The 20,653-nt window shown below is 45.9% G+C and overlaps 1 protein-coding gene across 2 annotated transcripts in view; it reads left to right on the top strand.

Annotated features, from left to right (window-relative positions):
* INTS6 (integrator complex subunit 6) overlaps nucleotides 1-19,829 on the top strand; it is a 59,311-nt gene extending 39,482 nt beyond the window's left edge. For both annotated transcript variants that reach the window (XM_075337296.1, XM_075337297.1), the window contains exons 8-18: nucleotides 1,743-1,895; nucleotides 3,499-3,631; nucleotides 3,925-4,019; nucleotides 4,373-4,483; nucleotides 5,296-5,511; nucleotides 5,593-5,719; nucleotides 7,064-7,206; nucleotides 15,207-15,438; nucleotides 16,329-16,691; nucleotides 17,401-17,494; nucleotides 19,224-19,829. In XM_075337296.1, coding sequence (XP_075193411.1) covers nucleotides 1,743-1,895; nucleotides 3,499-3,631; nucleotides 3,925-4,019; nucleotides 4,373-4,483; nucleotides 5,296-5,511; nucleotides 5,593-5,719; nucleotides 7,064-7,206; nucleotides 15,207-15,438; nucleotides 16,329-16,691; nucleotides 17,401-17,494; nucleotides 19,224-19,317 — 1,761 coding nt within the window. In that variant the 3' untranslated portion in view covers nucleotides 19,318-19,829. The remainder of the gene's footprint in view (nucleotides 1-1,742; nucleotides 1,896-3,498; nucleotides 3,632-3,924; nucleotides 4,020-4,372; nucleotides 4,484-5,295; nucleotides 5,512-5,592; nucleotides 5,720-7,063; nucleotides 7,207-15,206; nucleotides 15,439-16,328; nucleotides 16,692-17,400; nucleotides 17,495-19,223) is intronic.
* Nucleotides 19,830-20,653: the final 824 nt, after the last annotated feature.

Below are 20,653 nucleotides of genomic sequence, written 5' to 3'. Positions count from 1 at the left end.
CTTTACATGGCCACTCTGTTCCTGTTACGGATAATAAATCGGTCTTTGCCATAATATGCAAATGAGGCAGAACAACTACTTGTAGATCTGAAGCTTCTGTCACTCCAGCTCTATTCCTAGGCCAGTGCCGCCTCCTGTTTGACTGACAGCCTATATTCTGTGTGATTTCAGAAGCAGGAGGCGGGGAATAGAGCTGGAGTGACAGAGGCTTCAGATCTACAAATAGCTCTTTAGCCTTCATTTACTTATCTTTTCTCAGTACCAGAGGAATGGACTGGCCAATGTACAGCTATTGCTGGACTTGTCTTTGAAAGAATTTACAGACAAATAGTTTGGGGTGTGATTCCTGCCGTCAGATTTCTTTTGAAGCAATTAATCAACATGGGCTTCTTTGATAAATCTGGCGTATTCCTTAGACTTCATGCCGTACGACAGTGCAAACTTATCCTGGACCACGATGAGCTAACATTTTGCAGTCTAAACTGTCACAAAGTTTGGGAAAAAAACTAAAATTGTTGTGCAAATTTCTGCTGCAAACTGCTTAGTGGAACCTCGCTTAACGAGTGACCCACTTAGCGAGTGTTTCGCTTAACGAGCAAAGCTTTCTGTAAATTTGTAACTCAGTTTACGAGAAAGCTTTGCTGTACAAGCAAAATCCTCACCGCACACACTTCTTGTTCCGTACATTCACCATGCTCTGACCCGCTCTTGCAGTCCACACAAACACACACAAACAAGCACACACATTATGCTCACCTTACCTTCCGTTCCATCGCTGGCCTCATGGTTCTTGTAGTTTGCCAGTACAAGATGTGTATCGGGTAACCATCGCGACGATGGAGGAACTTCTGCTGTCAGCCGCTACTCAGAGGCAAGCGGCTTCTGCCTTTGACGTCAGCGCTCTGGCAGCGGAAGTTCCTCCCTCGTTACGATGGTTACCCAATACACATCTTGTACCGGCGAACTGCAAGCTCCAGGAGGCCGGCGATGGAACGGAAGGTAAGGTGAGCATAATGTGTGTGCGTGCGTGTTTGGGGGGTGGGTGGGTAGGTGTTTGTACGTGTGTGGAGTGACACAATAGGGGACCAGGATGGGACATGTAACAGGTTGTGGAATGAATTGTCTGCATTGCAATGATTTCCTATGGGAAATCTTGCTTTGCTGAATGAGTAACTTGGTTAACAAGCACAGTCCCAGAACGGATTGTTCTCGTTAACCAAGGTTCCACTGTATAGAAAAAAGAGCATGGGCGATGTTCATTTAGCCACATCTAAGCCCTGCAAATGAACACAAGTTAAAGATGGTGAAGGTATATGTATATATATTATATTTTTTATATTTTATTTTTTTTTATAATTTATTTTTTTATTTTTTATATTTTTTTTTATATTTTTTTTATTTAAATTCTTATTATATTTTTTATTTTATATTATATTATATTTTATTTTATATATTTATTTTTTTTGCACAAACCCGCTAATGAATTTAGCTTGATAAGCCTCCTGCATTGTGTGGTGTTGCAGCGCCCGATGACTTATTGATCACATCAGGAATAGACCTAAACTGACACTTATATATTTTTCTGTAATACAGATGTGTGTAGATCTCATACATGCAACAGGCCTTTTCTCATTTAGTCTGGATGAAGCCTGACGTGTCTCGGTGAGGGGCGGGGGCGGTTGTCTGCAACTCCCAGAGTAGTCTGTGAACTGACTGTTTTGTTTTCTCCCTCCCCCCATCAGCCCCCTCGATCTGCTCATCCCGTTGTGAAATTTTCCTGCACCAACTCTGAGCCAATGGTAATAGAGAAGCTGCCATTTGACAAGTATGAATTGGAGCCATCACCTCTGACGCAGTATGTTCTGGAGAGGAAATCCCCTCATACGTGCTGGCCTGTAAGTTTGTCTCAAAAAAAACATCCCAGAAGCTTTGTATCATTTAGTCACGTCTCTCTTCACATCATATTAATGGCGCTTGTTTAAAGGGGTTGTCCAGTGAAGTGATACAGGATAGTTGGTAACACATAGATTTGAGGGGCTCTGACCACTGGGGCTCGCCCCGATCTTGAGGATGGGTCGCTTTCATTCTTGCTAAAACAGAGCAGCAGTGCTGATGCCACACCATTGCTCCATTTATTCTCTATGACTCCGCATCAAACAGTTTTTTTTTTTTGTTTTTTTTAATCTTACATTTATTATCCTGTGCAAACAGGCAATATTTTAATTTTTTTTTTGTGTGATTTTCACTCATTTCTACTTTACGTTATGTGCGTGTTTTTGTTTTTTTTTTTTTGTTTGTTTTTTTCAGTGGATTTTCTCATTTAAAATACCACTGCAGCGGGATTTATCTATTTTTTTTTACCACTGGAGTGGTGCCACTAATGTAAGGTCCCTGCACTTGGCATCACACTTTCCAGCTGCTGTCTTCATCTATTATCAGCTTCAGTCGGTCTACAGCAGTTTGTAACCGCCCTGATTTCTCCAATGAGTTCTGGGCAATCCGGATGTCATAGCTTAATGTAAGTCTATGAGAGCCAGAGTGAGGCCCCCATAGACTTGCATTGAGAGCTTTTAACTGTTAGAGCTGACTTCCAGTCAGTGAGAAGCTGCGGTCACAAGATGGTAGACCTGGGCTGGAGCAGTGCTGGGAGGAGCAGTAGACTGGCTGGTAAGGATAATACTAGGGATGTTACGGTAGTGTCACCACTTAGCACTAAAATTAAAAAAAAAAAAAAATTTTTTTTTTTTTTTTTTTTTTAAAAAGCACTCTAAGGCCCAGTGCACACTCTGCGTTTGTTGCCACGGATTTGCTGCAGTTTTTGTTCATAAGCTTTCTGCACTCCTTCCCCAGCAAAATCTATGGTACATCCAAAATGCTGTGCTCACGCTGCGTTTTTTTTCCTATAGGTTTTGCTGCAGAATTTCTAGCATGTCACTACTTTTCCGCAGGTGCCTACGGTTTTGCCATAGATAATGGTTAAAAAACGCAGGGTTCAACCCACAGAAAAAACGCACCAAACCGCGATAAAACCGCTTGTGGATTTTGGGTACGTTTTTGGTGCGTTTTTTTTCCGTGGGTGCAGAATTCTGCCAGAGGGTGCGGATGTTACTTAAGGAACACAAATTTCCCAGTGCGCACAGACCCTAATAGTGACTTGAATTAGGTCACCTTTTTATTTGTCACACTGATCGCTGTAAAATAAAACTCCAAAAAGCAATGTTGTAATTTTATTTTACACCAATTGGAATCTTTCAGTTTTTCCCAGTCCTTTTACATAGTAAAACGAATGGTCATTCAAAACTGCAACTCGTTGTAAAAAAAAAAAATCACTTTCATGGCCAGATCAAAGGAAAAATAAGCAATGGTTTAGGAAAATAAAAGTGCAAAAAAATATGTAGCAGAAGCGGTTAATCGAAGCTATAAATTTATTTCTGAACTCTGTACCATGTACACCTGTATATCATTTAATTGCATTTTATATATCTTATATGTTTTAAGGTGTTTGTGGTGAACAGTGCCAAGTACAGTGAGCTCGGTCATACGTTTGGTTACTTGAAAGCCAGCACTGCCCTAAATTGTGTCAATCTCTTTGTGATGCCTTACAACTACCCCGTGCTCCTCCCGTTATTAGGTAAGCCTTTACAATTGCTGGTTTGGTTTAACTTTTGTCACTCTACTTATGTATATGGTCCTAGTCATTGTCCCCTATTACCCCCCAAAAAATGACATGTAGTCCTCAATGTTCATGCAACTTGTATAACCCCACCCCTGCCCTCTGGCAGCTTTCTGCCTATGCACAGTTTCAATTTGCAACATGTTTTGATAAAAAGAAATTGGGATATTTTCAATTTTAGAGTTTTTGGCACCCTAAGTGCCGGTCAGTGTTTACCCTCCATTAAAGACAATCTCCATGTTTCTTTGCAGATGATTTGTTTAAAATCCACAAGGCTAAACCTTCTCTGAAATGGAGGCAACTTTTCGAGAACTATTTGAAAACCATGCCACCTTACTACATTGGAGTATGTGTCATCTTTTTGTTTTTATATAATAATAATAATAATTTTATTCATTTATATAGCACTATTAATTTCACAGCACTTTACATACATCAGGAACACTGTCCCCACTGGGGCTCACAATCTAGAGTCCCTATCAGTATGTCTTTGGAGCGTGGGAGGAAACCGGAGAACCCAGAGGAAACCCACGCAGACACGGGGAGAACATACAAACTCCTTGCAGATGGTGTCCTTGGTGGGATTTGAACCCAGGACCCCAGCGCTGCAAGACTGCAGTGCTAACCACTGAGCCACCATGTTTTGTGTTGTCACTTCTCGGTGTTAACTTGTTTGTTTGGGGGTTTTTTGTATTTCAGCCTTTAAAAAAAGCATTAAGGATGATGGGTGCTCCAAACCTCATACCAGAAAACCTGGAGTACGGACTGAGTTATAGTGTTGTCTCCTACCTCAAGAAACTTAGCCAACAGGTAAAGTGGGTCAGCTTTGTGTTCACTGCCGATCTGGAGAAGTGTGGCCAACGGGGCCAACGCCTCTGTGTACTAGGTTGGTTAGAAAGCAGAATTGGTGCCTAACACAACACTGGCGTTTTAGCTTTCCTTTTGAAATGGGCCTAGAACATTTAAGAATGATATACCGTATTTTTCGGCTTATAAGAAGCACTTTTCCTCCCAAAAATTTGGGAGGTAAATGATGGGTGCATCTTATAAGCCGAATGTAGCTTACCGGAGCGTGGTGGTGCATGATCCCAGGAGACAGGGATGATGGCTCGAGCTGTGCTAGTGGGGGGAGGCAGGGGCCGCCATCCTGAAAATGTCGGCTTCAAATAATGGCGCCCGTAGTCTGCTCGTGTGCAGAAGAAGCTCTCTGCTCAAGATCTCATGTGCGCATGCACCGCTTCTGGACGATTGATTTCCCAACAGCGGTCTAAAGGAAGATGGCGTGTGCGCAGATGAGATCTCGACTAGTCATAAAGCCTATAGCTCAATCTGTGCACGCTCCGACTCCTGGGGCCAATTCTTTGCCGCCTGCACCGCTGACAGTTTCTGGATGTTCCACCTGCGGCGGGCATCAGGGAAACCCCCCGCAGCATTACCATCACCACTGTTGCTCCTCCCCCCGGTAAGAATCCACAAAATTATAAGATGGACCGCATATTTTATTTATTTTTTTTTATTGCTTTTTTTTTTTTTCTTTTCGCTCTAAATTTGGGGTGTGTTAAAATCTGGTGCGTCTGATAAAACAAAAAAATATTAAACAATACATTTTTTTTTTATTTCAGGCTAAAATGGAATCTGATCGAATGATCTCTTTAATTGGGAAAAAGTATCCGCAAGAAGTTGGCATTAAAGTCCAAAATGGCACAAGTATCCCATCACTGGCCGTCAGGAAGGACTTTAAGCTGTTACTGCAGGAAATTACAGGAGAAGTGCCGCAGAGAATGCTAGAGCTGAATGTGAAGGAGTTCGCCGGCTTCCAGATAGCCCTGCTCAATAAGGTAGCACTCGGTCACATATCTGGGGAGACGTAGACCTGTGCCTTTTCATATGCCTTCAGGTTTTTGGTTTCTTTTCTGCAGGACCTAAAACCACAGACCTTTAGAAATGCTTATGACATTTCAAGAACAAATCTCTTGGATCACCTGACAAGAATGAGGACCAACCTCCTTAAATCATCGCGCAGGTACTTCAGTGGACAAGATGAAGGTGAGAGGGGGCAGTGTAGTAAAGGGGTTTTGTGTCACTCTTCCCCACCAGACCAGGCATGATCTCTGCAACCTGTCCGGTACATTTAAGGCCCTGTGCCCATGGGAGCTTGCTTCTGCGGATATTGCCGCGGAAAACCTTCAGATTTATCTGGAGTTTCCAGATAAATCCACAGGTTTCAGCATGTACAGACACTCCCCAGGTTATCCTATGGGACATGGGGAGTGCTGTGTCCACGTTGCAGACTGTGCGGTTGCGGAATATGCTGCGGATGTCCCGCAGCCGCACATAACTGCATGTCAATTATTCCTGCGGCATTACCTGCGGAAATCCCCTGCCTTGATCTCAGACACCCGGTCATTTTCCCTCGTGCACAGGAGCAGGAAGGAGGAGGTGGGCGGGGCCTGCTCGAGCTCCAGTCATGTGACAGCCGGAGCTAGTTCAGGCCCGCCCACCTTCTCTTTCACAGTGTAAACAAAACACGGCCGGAGACGGGAGAGAAGTGCTGTGTGATGGAGGTATGAACGCCCCGATCACTCAGCACTTGTTCTGCATTGAGGATGCAGTGCCGAAGCCATGGTACTGTATCCTCAATGCAGAATGCCCGCAGCATATCCGCAGGACATTCCGCAAATAAACCTCAGCATGGAAACAGACAAAGTTGTGCTACGGTTTTCTGTGAGCTCCTGCGGATATAACCGAAGGACACTTTCCCCCGTGGGCACATAGCCTAATAATGCAGCCATAGTGTCTACAGAGTGTCACATTGGTTCTGTCCTAATAGATTTTCTGGGTATCTGAAATCCAGGTTGGCAGATTTGCTATCAATTTTTGAAGCTGTTCATAGGTATAACAAAAACCAGCCTCAGGCTATGTGACCACGGGACTCTGTGCCCACAAATATATCCGCAGGTTTCCCGCAGCAGCTCCCTGGAATCCGCAGCTATCCATTGCTGCGACATTCCAGAGAAATAGCTGCAGAAAACCTGCGGACATTCATGCGACTTACCTGTGGAAGTCCCGGCCTCTATTTCCAGAGTGGAGAGGCGGGACATCCACAGATATTTGCGCAGGAATAATTGACATGCAGTTATGTGCGGCTGCGGGATCCACAGCATATTCCGCAGCCGCACATACCGCAGCATGGACACAGACCCTCTCCATGTCCCATAGGATAACATGGGGAGTGTCTGTACTTGCTGAAATTTGCAGATTTATCTAGAAAATACAGATAAATCCGCAGGTTTTCCCCAGCAAAATCCACAGGTGCCAGCTCCCGTGGGCACATAGCCTTACACTGTGTACTTGGTATATAATATTTTATAAATGCTTTCCTTTCCACAGATCAGATACACAGTATCCCTATAGTTCAGATGGGAAATTACCAAGAATACCTAAGGAATATCCCTTCACCACTAAGAGAGCTAGATGCTGATCAGCCCAAGAGACTGCATACATTTGGAAATCCCTTTAAACTGGACAAAAAGGTAACGTTTTAATGTTTTTGCGTTTTTCAGGGTCTCGTCTCCTGGTGTTACATTCAACAAGGAGCTGTTACATGTTGCATTGATGCATTAACTCTGGTTCAGATACAGATCTGTAGTTTTATTATCACTGTTCATGTTGAAAAGTCTGAGCTGTGAATCTTACCATTTAAAGGGAATCTGTCAGGTCCCCTATGCACCCAGAACCATGAGCAGTTCTGCATATTGCTAATCCCTGCCTAACCGTCCCATCCTGTAGAAGCATACATAAAGCGATCTTTAGAAAAAGTATTTCTAAAGATCCTTTGATATGCATAGGGACCAGTCCCAAGGGCGTTATGTTTGCCGACTAGTTCTCCCTCTTAGCACACCCCTGTGGGCATGCTATTCAATGTCCATTGCCCAGCGTCATCAGTGGTGATGCACGTACCTGTGTCCGTTGTCACCGCTTCAGAAAGTCTGGTTTAGTGTCAGTGCATATGATCAGAAGTCCCTGCACTTCCGGTTATATGCACTTCACCTCTCTGAAGCCGGGACGTGTACACCCAGCTTCATAGTGCGCATGACCAGTACTGCTTGGTCTTCTGATCATGCGCACTGACACTAAACCCGGCTTTCTGAAGCGGAGACAACGGACACAGGTACGTGCATCACCACCGATGATGCTGGGCATTGGTCATTGAATATCATGTTAGTACACTAACCTGTGGGCCTGCTAAGAGGGCGGACATAACACCCTTGCGACTAGTCCCTACGCTCATCAGATCATAAAGGCTCTTTAGAAATACTTTTTCTAAAGATCTCTTTATGTATACTTCTATAGGCTGGGACAGTTAGGCAGGGATTAGCAATATACATCCAAAACTACTCGTGGTTCTGGGTGCATATTGCACCTGACAGGTCCCTTTTAATATTGGTTTTGATGGATTCTAATTAACTTTGTTTTCATGTTCCGATTCTCATTTGTAATGTAAACGCTGTATCTTGGGTCTCGTAATAGATGTCTGGGTGTTACATATGATCTATACATATGTGAATGTGTTCCACCAGTGTAATATATCAATTAGTCTGTGGCACTGATCAGATGTCTGTCTGCAAAATGATGTCAATGTGTCCACAAAAGGAAAAACTCAGATTGGGATTCATATTATGGCTCAAAATTGCACATTCAAGTCTAAAGGGTGCTTTACACGCTACGATATTTCTAGCAATTGCTAGCGATATCTTACGCAAAAGCACCCGCCCCCGTCGTGCATGTGATATCGTGTAATCGCTGCCACAACGAACATTATCGCTACGGCAGCGTCACATGCACTTACCTGGTCGTGGTCGTCGCTGTGACTGACTAACAATCCCTCCTTCAAGGGGGAGGTGTATTCGGCGTCACTGCGACGTCACTAAGCGGCTGGACAATCAAAGCGGAGGGGCGGAGATCAGAGGTTCCTCGCTCCTGCGGTGTCACACACAGCGATGTCTGCCGCAGGAACAAGTAACAACATCTATAAACAATTAACAATTTTTGGTTTTAGGACTACCTCTCCATGGTGAACGATTTTCACCACTTTGGAGGTCGCTTAAGGTCGCTGGTCAGTGTCACACGCTGCGATATCGTTAATGACGCCGGATGTGCGCCACTAACGACGTGACCCCGACGATAAAACATTAACGATATCGTAGCGTGTAAAGCCCCCTTAAGGGTCCATGAAAAACTTAAAAGGCTCATTGACTGTTCCATAATTCCATCCTAATGCTGTATGCTTTCCCCAACTGGATAGGAGAGGTTGAAAAAGTGGCCTGCCATCGGGCCGTAAGAGAAAACTGATCTCAAGGATGACAAAAAATAAACATTAACCAAATACTATTGAGAATTCAGCACAGTAATGGAAATATTTTTTCTTTGTCGCTCCATTGGGAGACCCAGACAATTAGGGTGTATAGCTTCTGCCTCCGGAGGCCACACAAAGTATTACACTTAAAAGTGTAAACCCCTCCCCTCTGCCTATACACCCCCCCGTGCATCACGGGCTCCTCAGTTTTTATGCTTTGTGTTGAAGGAGGCACACATGCACGCAAGCTCCACAATTTAGTCAGCAGCAGCTGCTGACTATATCGGATGGAAGAAAAGTGGGCCCATAACAGGGCCCCCGGCATGCTCCCTTCTCACCCCACTCTGGTCGGCGGTGTTGTTAAGGTTGAGGTACCCATTGCGGGTACAAAGGCTGGAGCCACATGCTGTTTTCCTTCCCCATCCCTTAGGGGCTCTGGGTGAAGTGGGATCCTAACCGGTCACCAGGCACTCGGACCGTGCTCCCTCCGCAGCCCCTGGGGGAATCTGCTGGACAGGAGACCGGGTATCGTCAGGGACAGGCCCTGCTCCTCTGAGGTACTCTGTGTCCCCTTGGGGACGGCGCATAGAGCGCCTGTCTAATGGACGCTGCAGCAGCTGCTGGTTGTGTTTGTGCGCCGGGACTACCGCGCTGACCGCGCTTGTTTGCCGGCCGCGCTTATAACTTTAGTCCCCGGCTTTTGCGGCCTAGTACCGCATATTCCCGCCCCCGGGCCTGCCAGTCAGGGGTAAGGGCGGGACGCTGCACTGGACGTCAGCGCTGAGGGCTGGAGCATACTTAGTATCCTCCTCCCCCCTCACTGAGCACCGTGGGGCACCAGATTCCCGCACTTTCTAAGGCACGCCCACGGCTCCCTCCTCCTCTCAGAACGCTGGCAGCCATTCCTATCAGCACTTCTGACGCTGGAGAACTTCAGAGACGACCTCCACAGCTCTAGGAGGCCCAGGCATGGAATCTGGTGGTCACACAAACGCTGAGGGCGGTCGGTAAGCCGCACCTGTTACTAGGTGCTTGCCCCCCTGGGTGCCGAAGTGTATATTTATATGCTTATATTGTATACATTTACTCTGTACGGCCGCACTATTGCTTTGGCTATATACCCTCTCTGATTGCTCTAAGAGGAGACAACAGCATGTCGTCCGCAAAAAGCAAGGGTGCCAAGGCACAGGCTTACTTTGCAACCTGTACCTCATGTGCGGCTATGCTACCTGCAGGTTCCACCTACCCTCATTGTGTGCAATGCTCGGCCCCTGTGACACTCACTCAGCCGGAGCCTCTGCCACTGGTGGGACCCTCGGCCCAGGTGGAACCACCTGCTGCCACTGTCCAGGTGACAGGGACAGAGTTTGCAGTATTCGCTGACAAACTTTGAGTCGATGGATAAATGGTCTACTAAGATACTAGAAGCTTTGCAGTCCAGACCTGTAACACAGGCCCCGGGCACTGTTGAACCTTTTCCCTCAGACCCCCCTCGGTCGGCGCAGCAAAGTGCTCCTGGGGCGACTCATAGGTCCCACGGTGAGGACTCCGACACGGACCGCAGTCCCAGACTGGCTAAGCGGGCTCGCCGGGAGCTTCCCTCGACTTCATCACAGTGTTCAGGGTCTCAGCATGAGGACTCTCTGGATGATGAAGCGGAGGTGGCAGATCAGGGCTCTGATTCTGACGCCGCTCTCAACCTTGATACACCTGAAGGGGACGCCATAGTAAACGACCTTATAGCGTCCATCAATCAGGTGTTGGATCTTTCTCCTCCAACTCCTCAGATTGAGGAGTCAGCTTCTCAGCAGGAGAAATTCCATTTTAGGTTTCCCAAACGTACACTGAGTGCGTTTCTTGATCACTCCGACTTCAGAGATACAGTCCAGAAACACCGAGCTTTTCCAGATAAGCGCTTTACTAAGCGCCTTAATGACACACGTTATCCCTTCCCCCCTGACGTAGTCAAGGGTTGGGCTCAGTGTCCCAAGGTGGATCCTCCAATCTCTAGACTGGCGGCTAGATCCATAGTTGCAGTGGCAGACGGTGCATCACTCAAGGATGCCACTGACAGGCAGATAGAGCTCCTGATGAAATCCATCTATGAAGCTATCGGCGCGTCCTTTGCTCCGGCATTCGCAGCCGTATGGGCACTCCAAGCTATCTCAGCTTGTCAGTCTGAGATTAATGCAGTCACACGTGCCTCTACTCCGCAGGTTGTGTCCTTAACCTCTCAGGCGTCGGCGTTTGCGTCCTACGCCATGAATGCTGTCCTGGACTCTGCGAGCCGTACGGCGGTAGCATCCGCCAATTCGGTGGCAGTCCGCAGGACCATGTGGCTACGTGAAAGGAAGGCAGACTCTGCTTCCAAAAAGTTCTTAACCGGTTTGCCATTTTCTGGCGACCGCCTGTTTGGCGAGCAATTGGATGAAATCATTAAACAATCCAAGGGAAAGGACTCGTCCTTACCCCAGTCCAAACCAAACAGACCTCAACAACGGAAGGTACAATCGAGGTTTCGGTCCTTTCGGCCCTCAGCCAGGTCTCAATTCTCCTCGTCCAACAGGCCACAGAAGGGTCAGAGGAACTCTGATTGATGGCGGTCTAAGTCACGTCCTAAAAAGACCGCCGGAGGAACCGCTCCCAAAGCGGCCTCTTCATGACTTTCGGCCTCCCCAAACCGCATCCTCGGTCGGTGGCAGGCTCTCCCGCTTTTGCGACGCCTGGTTGCCACATGTCCAAGACCGATGGGTGAGAGACATTCTGTCTCACGGTTACAGGATAGAGTTCCGCTCTCGTCCTCCGACTCGTTTCTTCAGAACATCTCCGCCCCCCGAGCGAGCCGATGCTCTTCTTCAGGCGGTGAGCACTCTGAAGGCAGAAGGAGTGGTGATCCCTGTTCCCCTTCAGCAATGGGGTCACGGTTTTTACTCCAACTTGTTTGTGGTGCCAAAAAAGGACGGATCTTTCCGTCCCGTTCTGGACCTCAAACTGCTCAACAGACACGTGAAAACCAGGCGGTTCCGGATGGAATCTCTCCGCTCCGTCATCGCCTCGATGTCCCAAGGAGACTTCCTAGCATCAATCGACATCAGGGATGCTTATCTCCACGTGCCGATTGCACCAGAGCATCAGCGCTTCCTGCGTTTCGCCATCGGGGACGAACACCTTCAGTTCGTGGCACTGCCTTTCGGCCTGGCGACAGCCCCACGGGTCTTCACCAAGGTCATGGCAACAGTGGTAGCAGTCCTACACTCTCAGGGACACTCGGTGATCCCTTACTTAGACGATCTCCTTGTCAAGGCCCCCTCTCGGGTGGCATGCCAACACAGCCTGAACATTGCTCTGGAGACTCTCCAGAGATTCGGGTGGATCATCAATTTCCCAAAGTCAAAATTGACACCGACCCAATCGCTGACATATCTCGGGATGGAGTTTCATACTCTCTCAGCGATAGTGATACTTCCGCTGGACAAACAGCGTTCACTACGGACAGGGGTGCAATCTCTCCTTCGAGCCCAGTCGCACCCCTTGAGGCGCCTCATGCACTTCCTAGGGAAGATGGTGGCAGCAATGGAGGCAGTTCCATTTGCGCAGTTTCATCTGCGTCCACTTCAATGGGACATTCTCCGCAAATGGGACAGGAAGTCGACGTCCCTCGACAGGAACGTCTCCCTTTCTCGGGCAGCCAAGGCCTCCCTTCAGTGGTGGCTTCTTCCCACTTCTTTGTCGAAGGGGAAATCATTCCTACCCCCATCCTGGGCTGTGGTCACGACGGACGCGAGTCTGTCAGGGTGGGGAGCGGTCTTCCTCCACCACAGGGCTCAGGGTACCTGGACTCAGCCAGAGTCCTCCCTTCAGATCAATGTTCTGGAGATAAGGGCAGTGTATCTAGCCCTAAAGGCGTTCCAGCCGTGGCTGGAAGGCAGGCAGATCCAAATTCAGTCGGACAACGCCACGGCGGTGGCATACATCAACCACCAAGGCGGCACACGCAGTCGGCAAGCCTTTCAGGAAGTTCGGCGGATTCTGCTGTGGGTGGAAGCCACAGCCTCCACCATCTCCGCAGTTCACATCCCGGGCGTAGAAAACTGGGAAGCAGACTTTCTCAGTCGCCAGGGCATGGACGCAGGGGAATGGTCTCTTCACCCGGACGTGTTTCAAGAGATCTGTTGCCGCTGGGGGAAGCCAGACGTCGACCTAATGGCGTCCCGGCACAACAACAAGGTCCCGGCATTCATGGCACGGTCTCAAGATCACAGAGCTCTGGCGGCAGACGCATTAGTTCAGGATTGGTCGCAGTTTCGGCTGCCTTATGTATTTCCTCCTCTGGCACTGCTGCCCAGAGTATTACGCAAGATCAGGTCAGACTGTCGCCGCGCCATCCTCGTCGCTCCAGACTGGCCGAGGTGATCGTGGTACCCGGATCTGTGGCATCTCACGGTGGGTCAACCGTGGGCACTACCAGACCGTCCAGACTTACTGTCTCAAGGGCCATTTTTCCATCTGAATTCTGCGGCCCTCAACCTGACTGTGTGGCCATTGAGTCCTGGATCCTAGCGTCTTCAGGGTTATCTCAAGAGGTCATTGCCACTATGAGACAGGCCAGGAAACCAACGTCCGCCAAGATCTACCACAGGACGTGGAGGATCTTCTTATCCTGGTGCTCTGATCAGGGTTTTACTCCCTGGCCATTTGCCTTGCCCACTTTTCTGTCCTTCCTTCAATCCGGAATGGAAAAGGGTTTGTCTCTCGGCTCTCTTAAGGGACAAGTCTCGGCGCTCTGTGTTTTTTCAAAAGCGTCTAGCCAGGCTTCCGCAGGTACGCACGTTCCTGCAGGGGGTTTGCCACATAGTCCCTCCTTACAAGCGTCCGCTAGAACCCTGGGATCTGAACAGGGTGCTAACGGCTCTTTAGAAACCACCTTTCAAGCCAATGAGAGATATTTCTCTTTCACGCCTTTCGCAGAAGGTGGTCTTCCTAGTGGCAGTCACATCACTTCGGAGAGTGTCTGAGCTAGCTGCACTGTCATGCAAAGCCCCCTTCCTGGTGTTTCACCAGGACAAGGTGGTTCTGCGTCCGGTTCCGGAATTTCTCCCTAAGGTGGTATCCCCTTTTCATCTCAATCAGGATATCTCCTTACCTTCTTTTTGCCCTCATCCAGTTCACCAATGTGAAAAGGATTTGCACTTGTTAGATCTTGTGAGAGCACTTAGACTCTACATTTCTCGTACGGCGCCCCTGCGCCGCTCGGATGCGCTCTTTGTCCTTGTCGCTGGCCAGCGTAAAGGGTCGCAGGCTTCCAAGTCAACCTTGGCTCGGTGGATCAAGGAACCAATTTTTGAAGCCTACCGTTCTTCTGGGCTTCTGGTTCCTTCAGGGCTGAAAGCCCATTCTACCAGAGCCGTGGGTGCGTCCTGGGCATTACGGCACCAGGCTACGGCTCAGCAGGTGTGTCAGGCGGCTACCTAGTCGAGTCTGCACACTTTCACGAAACACTATCAGGTGCATACCTACGCTTCGGCAGATGCCAGCCTAGGTAGGCGAGTCCTTCAGGCGGCGTTTGCCCACCTGTAGGAAGGGGCCGTTTTACGGCTCTATTACGAGGTATTCTTTTACCCACCCAGGGACTGCTTTTGGACGTCCCAATTGTCTGGGTCTCCCAATGGAGCGGCAAAGAAGAAGGGAATTTTGTTTACTTACCGTAAATTCCTTTTCTTCTAGCTCCTATTGGGAGACCCAGCACCCGCCCCTGTTCCCTTCGGGCTGTTCTTTTGTGTACACATGTTGTTCATGTTGAATTGTTCTGGGTTCATGGTTTTCAGTTCTCCGAACATCCTTCGGATTGAATTTACCTTAGACCAATTTATAAGTTTCCTCCTTCCTGCTTTTGCACCAAAACTGAGGAGCCCGTGATGCACGGGGGGGTGTATAGGCAGAGGGGAGGGGTTTACACTTTTAAGTGTAATACTTTGTGTGGCCTCCGGAGGCAGAAGCTATACACCCTAATTGTCTGGGTCTCCCAATAGGAGCTAGAAGAAAAGGAATTTACGGTAAGTAAACAAAATTCCCTTCGTTTTGTTTTTTTTTTTTTTTTTTTTTTAAACAAAATTCAAGGAGAGAAAAAAAGACATCATGATGAGGTCCTAGTTATTTATTTTTTTCTTTCCTCTCTAGGGGATGATGATTGATGAAGCTGATGAGTTTGTGACAGGTCATCAAAACAAGCACAAGCGACCAGGAGAACCGAACATGCTGGGGGTCCCCAAAAGGAGGCGATGTATGTCTCCACTGTTACAAAATAGACCTCCGTCTCCCATTATAAACAACCACATAGGAGGAAAGGGCCCCCCGTCCTCGGCAATCCAGGGTTCACCAGACATGCAGAAACCAGGAGCAATAAATAAATGTACGTATGCTGAGTAAAACTACAGGTATTTGTGTAGCAGATATTTAAAATGTCTTCAAACGTATTACCTGCAAAATGTACTAGCGATGAAAATGAGCATCAAAACCTTACAGCTCAGTAAGTGACACCTCGCTGGAATCAGGGCCTCTGTCTCTACAAAATGCTGCTCTCAGATGAGGGGAGCAAAAACCTAGTGACAGATTCCCTTTAAAAAAGCACTCCCAACAAGATAGCCTATACCTGTGTAAGTGTTATTAAACTCACTGATCATTATCTTCCCCAGTTTCCAGCGACGCTTCGGTCCTCTTCTCACGTAATGGCTGTTCCATTTAGCTGGCTCACTGGTTGTGAGAGACAGAAGTTGGTTCTTTATTGTATGTCTAAGGAGCGTCATAACAAGGCTCCAAAGGATTATTTTGTAAAAGTGACTTCCGACTGACTTGTAAAGCAACGTGTAATCTGGAAAATTGGAATAGCGGTCATGTGACTCAAAAGAGGAAAAGAGCAGCGCTGGAAACTGGGGAAGACTGCGATTTTCGAGTATTATGAACACACAACTATAGGCAATAAAAAAATGTTGATACTTTTGCTTCTTGAATTACTAAAAAAATAAAACTGTGTGTGTGTGTGTGTGTGTGTGTGTGTATATATATATGTATGTATATGTATGTATGTATGTATGTGTATGTATATATATATATATATATATATATATATATATATATATATATATATATATGTATATGTGTATGTATGTATATATATATATATATATATATATATATATATATATATATATATATATATTATATGAGCCATTAACCTTGTTCCCAAAGAAGTGATCTTTTGCAACAATATTATTTTTTTTTTTTTTTTTTTTGCTTTTTAAGATCCCAGCTTGCATAACAGTGTGTTGCCAACAGAAAACGAAGAGAACCATGTTGAAGAGGAACTCTCCGTAGAGGAGTTCACGGATCCTTCAGACCAGTCTGAGACTTTGTCCCAGATTACCTTAAATTCCCTAAAAAGTGCCGACGATTCCACAGAAGATGGAGATCCCGACTGCTTCGGTTCTACTAACTTTAATATATTTGAAAATTCAAAGCCGCCCGTAGACTTGGGAATTTGCTTTGGCAATGACACCGCTGCGTTTTCACACAAGATGAGGAGGTTGCGGCCTTGTCGGAGCTACGAGGAGGTCAATATAGAACTAAAAAGCAGAATAATGAAAGAGATCAGGAAGCCCGGAAGAAGTAAGTATTTGTGTCGCTCAGTAAAGGACTGCACTAAAACATCTAACGTCTTTTCAATGCTTGTACAATGGTTTTCAGTTTGCGAGTGATACAACCACTTGGTGCTGCTAAGTCTGTGCTGGACTAGTCATTAGACTGGAACGTGCACAATATATGGCAATCTGGTCCTGGGTGGTGTGTGCGGATGTAGTCCTCTGTGACGCTCATTACTAGGGATGATCGAATACCCGAATATTCGCTTCGTTGAATAACCGGCAAATACTTCACTATTCACGAATGTTTGACGCCCAATGTAAGTCTATGGGAAACCAGAATAATTTCATGTTGGACCTAACTGTGAGCTGTGGTGACTGGGGAAGTACGGACACAGTCTTTTTCTTTCTTTTTTTCTTTCTTTCTCTCTTTTTCTTTCTTTTTTTTCCTTTTCTTTTTTCTTTCTCTTTTTTTCTTTCTCTTTTTTTCTCTTTTACTTTTTCTCTTTTTCTCTTTCTCTTTTTCTTTCTCGCTCTATTTATATTTGGGTAGAATAAGGAGAATGCCATTCACTGGTCGATGTGTCATTTGGCAAGTTTTTTTGGCCAAGTGAGGGTAATTTTCAAATCACATTTCCATGATCTTGTCAGAATGTTTTATTGAGTTATTTCTTGGGTTGGATGCATTACTCCTTATATTTCATCCCTTCTTGTGTTTACGTATCTTTTTCTTGTAGAGTATGAGACTATTTTTTCATTGTTAAAACAAGTTCAAGGGAATCTGCAAACGCGTCTCCACTTTTTGCAGAATGTTATCAAGGAGGCGGCAAGGTGAGTGATGCTGGCCTATTTTACAACCTATGAATGCAATTGTGACAAATACCGCAGCAATGACACTTGGTCCTTGGTTCATTACTGACTTTGTGCCTGTTTTTGTCATTTTTTTTTTTTTTTTTTTTGCACTGAATTCAATGCTCTTTGTGCGTTTTTTTTTGTTTTTTTTTTAACACTATTTTATGTGCTTGCTATTTTTTTTTTTTTTTCTTCTCCTTTTCGTTCCTAGCTTTGTGGGTGCAGTTTAGCAATTCCGGATGTTTTTAGCCTGATTAATGTATTGAGTTTTTAAAAAGTTGTACAATTTGGCTCCACTTCACTCCAAACTCCCCCATGGTGTATTTTTGTGTATGCCAGTATTGTGGCACAATTCTTACAACTTTAGTGCAAATTTTGGCCCCCAGTTACAAAAAACGGTTCAAGACCAGAAGAAAGCCCGTTGTCGACTTTGCGCCCAATTCATGAATCACCGGCCTAATCTTAAGGAACTTGGTGCCCAAAACGGCAACTAATAACACAATAAAAGTGACCTAGAAAAAAAACAAATACAAATGATGAATCGAGGTGTTTGTGTGGGCGTGTATACTATAGAAGACCGCATCGCTTATTTTGTCTGAGCTTTATATGTCAGACTCTGGAAGCAGTTACAGAAGAGATGTCATCATTGTGTAATAAAATTGCTGCTCAGGCAAATGTGGATTCAGAATCATCTGTGATCTGCAGGCAGCAAGTTATAGAACAAGAGGAGCTGATCACATTTACAAAGTTTCAGTAAAACTTATTTTATTCATTGAATTCCCCAGTGTTTGTATGCATAAGTCGAGTGGGTGGTCCTATTGATGATTGACAGTCTTCCCAGTATGACTGTGCATGCAGACATAACTGTCAATCACTAGTAGACCCGCCCACTGGACTAGTGTACATCCGGACCAGGCATTTCAATGAATAAAAAGTTATACAGAACGAATTTGCACAAATATATAGATCATTCTGCTCAGTCTCCTCCTTCTCTATACCGTGCTGTCTACATCTGATTGGATGCACAACGGGACATGTTCCCATTAAAGGGATTTTCCGGGACTTTGATATTAATGACCTGTCCTTTAGAATAGGCCATTGATATTCAATAGTGAAGGTCTGACTCCAAGCCTCCCCACAACCAGCTGATTGAGTGAATCCTATTAATTATTAGTCACTGCTAGTGTTGAGTGAGTAGTTAACTATTCGTTCTCGCTACGCTGTTAGTGAGTACTGTCCGCTACTCGTATATTCGTTACGAGTAGCAGACACAATGTAAGTCAATGGGAAATACTCGCTAAGTAGCAAGTAACTCGAAAGCCGTACTACTCGCACAAAAAGCATGGCTTTCGGGTTACTCACTACTTAGTATTTCCCATTGACTTACCTTGCACTCGTAACGAATATGCGAGTAGCGGACAGTACTCACTAACAGCAAAGAGAGTACGAATAGTTAACTACTCGCTCAACACTTACAGCGCCATACAATATGTAGTGGCCATGTCTGGTATTGCAGATCTGTCAATAGCACTTCACCAGGCACAGCCTCTACAAAATGTATAAAGCTGCACTCAATAAATGAGCGCCTGCACCCTGCTCAGTATTGATGACCTCCATTTCAGAGTCCTGGTGAAATACTTAAATTTACATCCATTTCTCTCCAATTTGCATATTACTTATGTTATGTTTTATCCTTTTGGCATTTCAGGTTTAAAAAGCGAATGCTGATTGAACAACTAGAAGGCTTTTTAGAAGAAATTCACAAGAGAGCAAACAAAGCCAACCACATGAACAGCAGTTAATCGGCCTCATGGCGACCCCCGTATGTCTGCAAATAAACAGTCCTGGCCAAATAGTCTGAATTGTCTGAACACTGACCTGATACACTTTTTTCATATGCTTCCATTTTTCTGTACATGGATAGTATCAACATGATGCCTTTAATGGAATAAGGGGAAGTTTTTAAAAAGCTCCTGGTGATCACTGACTATGCTGATTTCTCTCAGGTTTCACAGCATACCCGCCAGCTCACATGTACGTGCATCACTGGCTGCAATCAAGGTGTTTGCCAAAATCTTAACCAACTCATTTAAAGGTTGTTCAAAAAAAGATTTTATAGCATTGGAAAACCGACCTGTCTGACGTGCACGCTTTTCACAAGACTTTTTAAATGTAGTTAAATGAAACTTGTCATTAATACCTAGCTAGACAGAAGCACACGCGTTGAACAAGGTAATATTTTGTACATTATTTTGAATATATTGTAAGTTGTACAGGTGAATTTTGAAAACTATTTAAAAAGAAGCACTTTTGTTATTCCATTAATAAAAAAGCTCTATTTTATTTGCTCCATGGATGTTTATTAAGTGATTTCCAAGTCGTTTGCTCATAACAGCACCAATAGAGGTTGCGCCTCATATCCTCTATAGGGACAGGAAACGCAAGAGGTTAAAAGCCCCTCCCTCCGCCACCCTCAGCGTTTTTCCTGTATCTTTACAGGACAGGCGCAGGAGGTAGTCAAGCGGGACGTAGCTCCTGGCATAGCGCACTAGCGCAGAAGAGCTCACAGAGCATGATTTCAGGAGGATCGGCGGGGTTCACATCTCTCCTTCCTCTTTTCAAGCGGTCCGAGGCAGACACTTCTCCCAGGGAGGGAGATCCCTTAGCAGGGCTGTGGAGTCTGAGTCGGTGTTCATTTTGGTGGAGTTGGAGTCAGTATAAAATGGACCGACTCCTAAAATATATAATAAATTGGGGACAGTAGTGCAATGCAGAATGTGCTGAATATTTTGTCATAGGAATTTGGGAAAGTTAAGAAATGTCCTATAAATGTCTGTTCTATTCCTGATCTAAGGCTACATTCACACACAGCGTTTTTGCTGCGTTTTTCTTTGTCGCTCTATTGGGAGACCCAGACAATTGGGTGTATAGCTACTGCCTCCGGAGGCCACACAAAGTATTACACTTAAAAGTGTAAGGCCCCTCCCCTTCTGCCTATACACCCCCCGTGGGATCACGGGCTCCTCAGTTTTCATGCTTTGTGCGAAGGAGGTCAGACATCCACGCATAGCTCCACTGTTTAGTCAGCAGCAGCTGCTGACTATGTCGGATGGAAGAAAAGAGGGCCCATACTAGGGC

This window comes from Anomaloglossus baeobatrachus, chromosome 2 (genome assembly GCF_048569485.1).
Source record: "Anomaloglossus baeobatrachus isolate aAnoBae1 chromosome 2, aAnoBae1.hap1, whole genome shotgun sequence".
Lineage (NCBI taxonomy): Eukaryota > Metazoa > Chordata > Amphibia > Anura > Aromobatidae > Anomaloglossus > Anomaloglossus baeobatrachus.
This window is presented reverse-complemented; position numbering and strand designations above follow the sequence as displayed.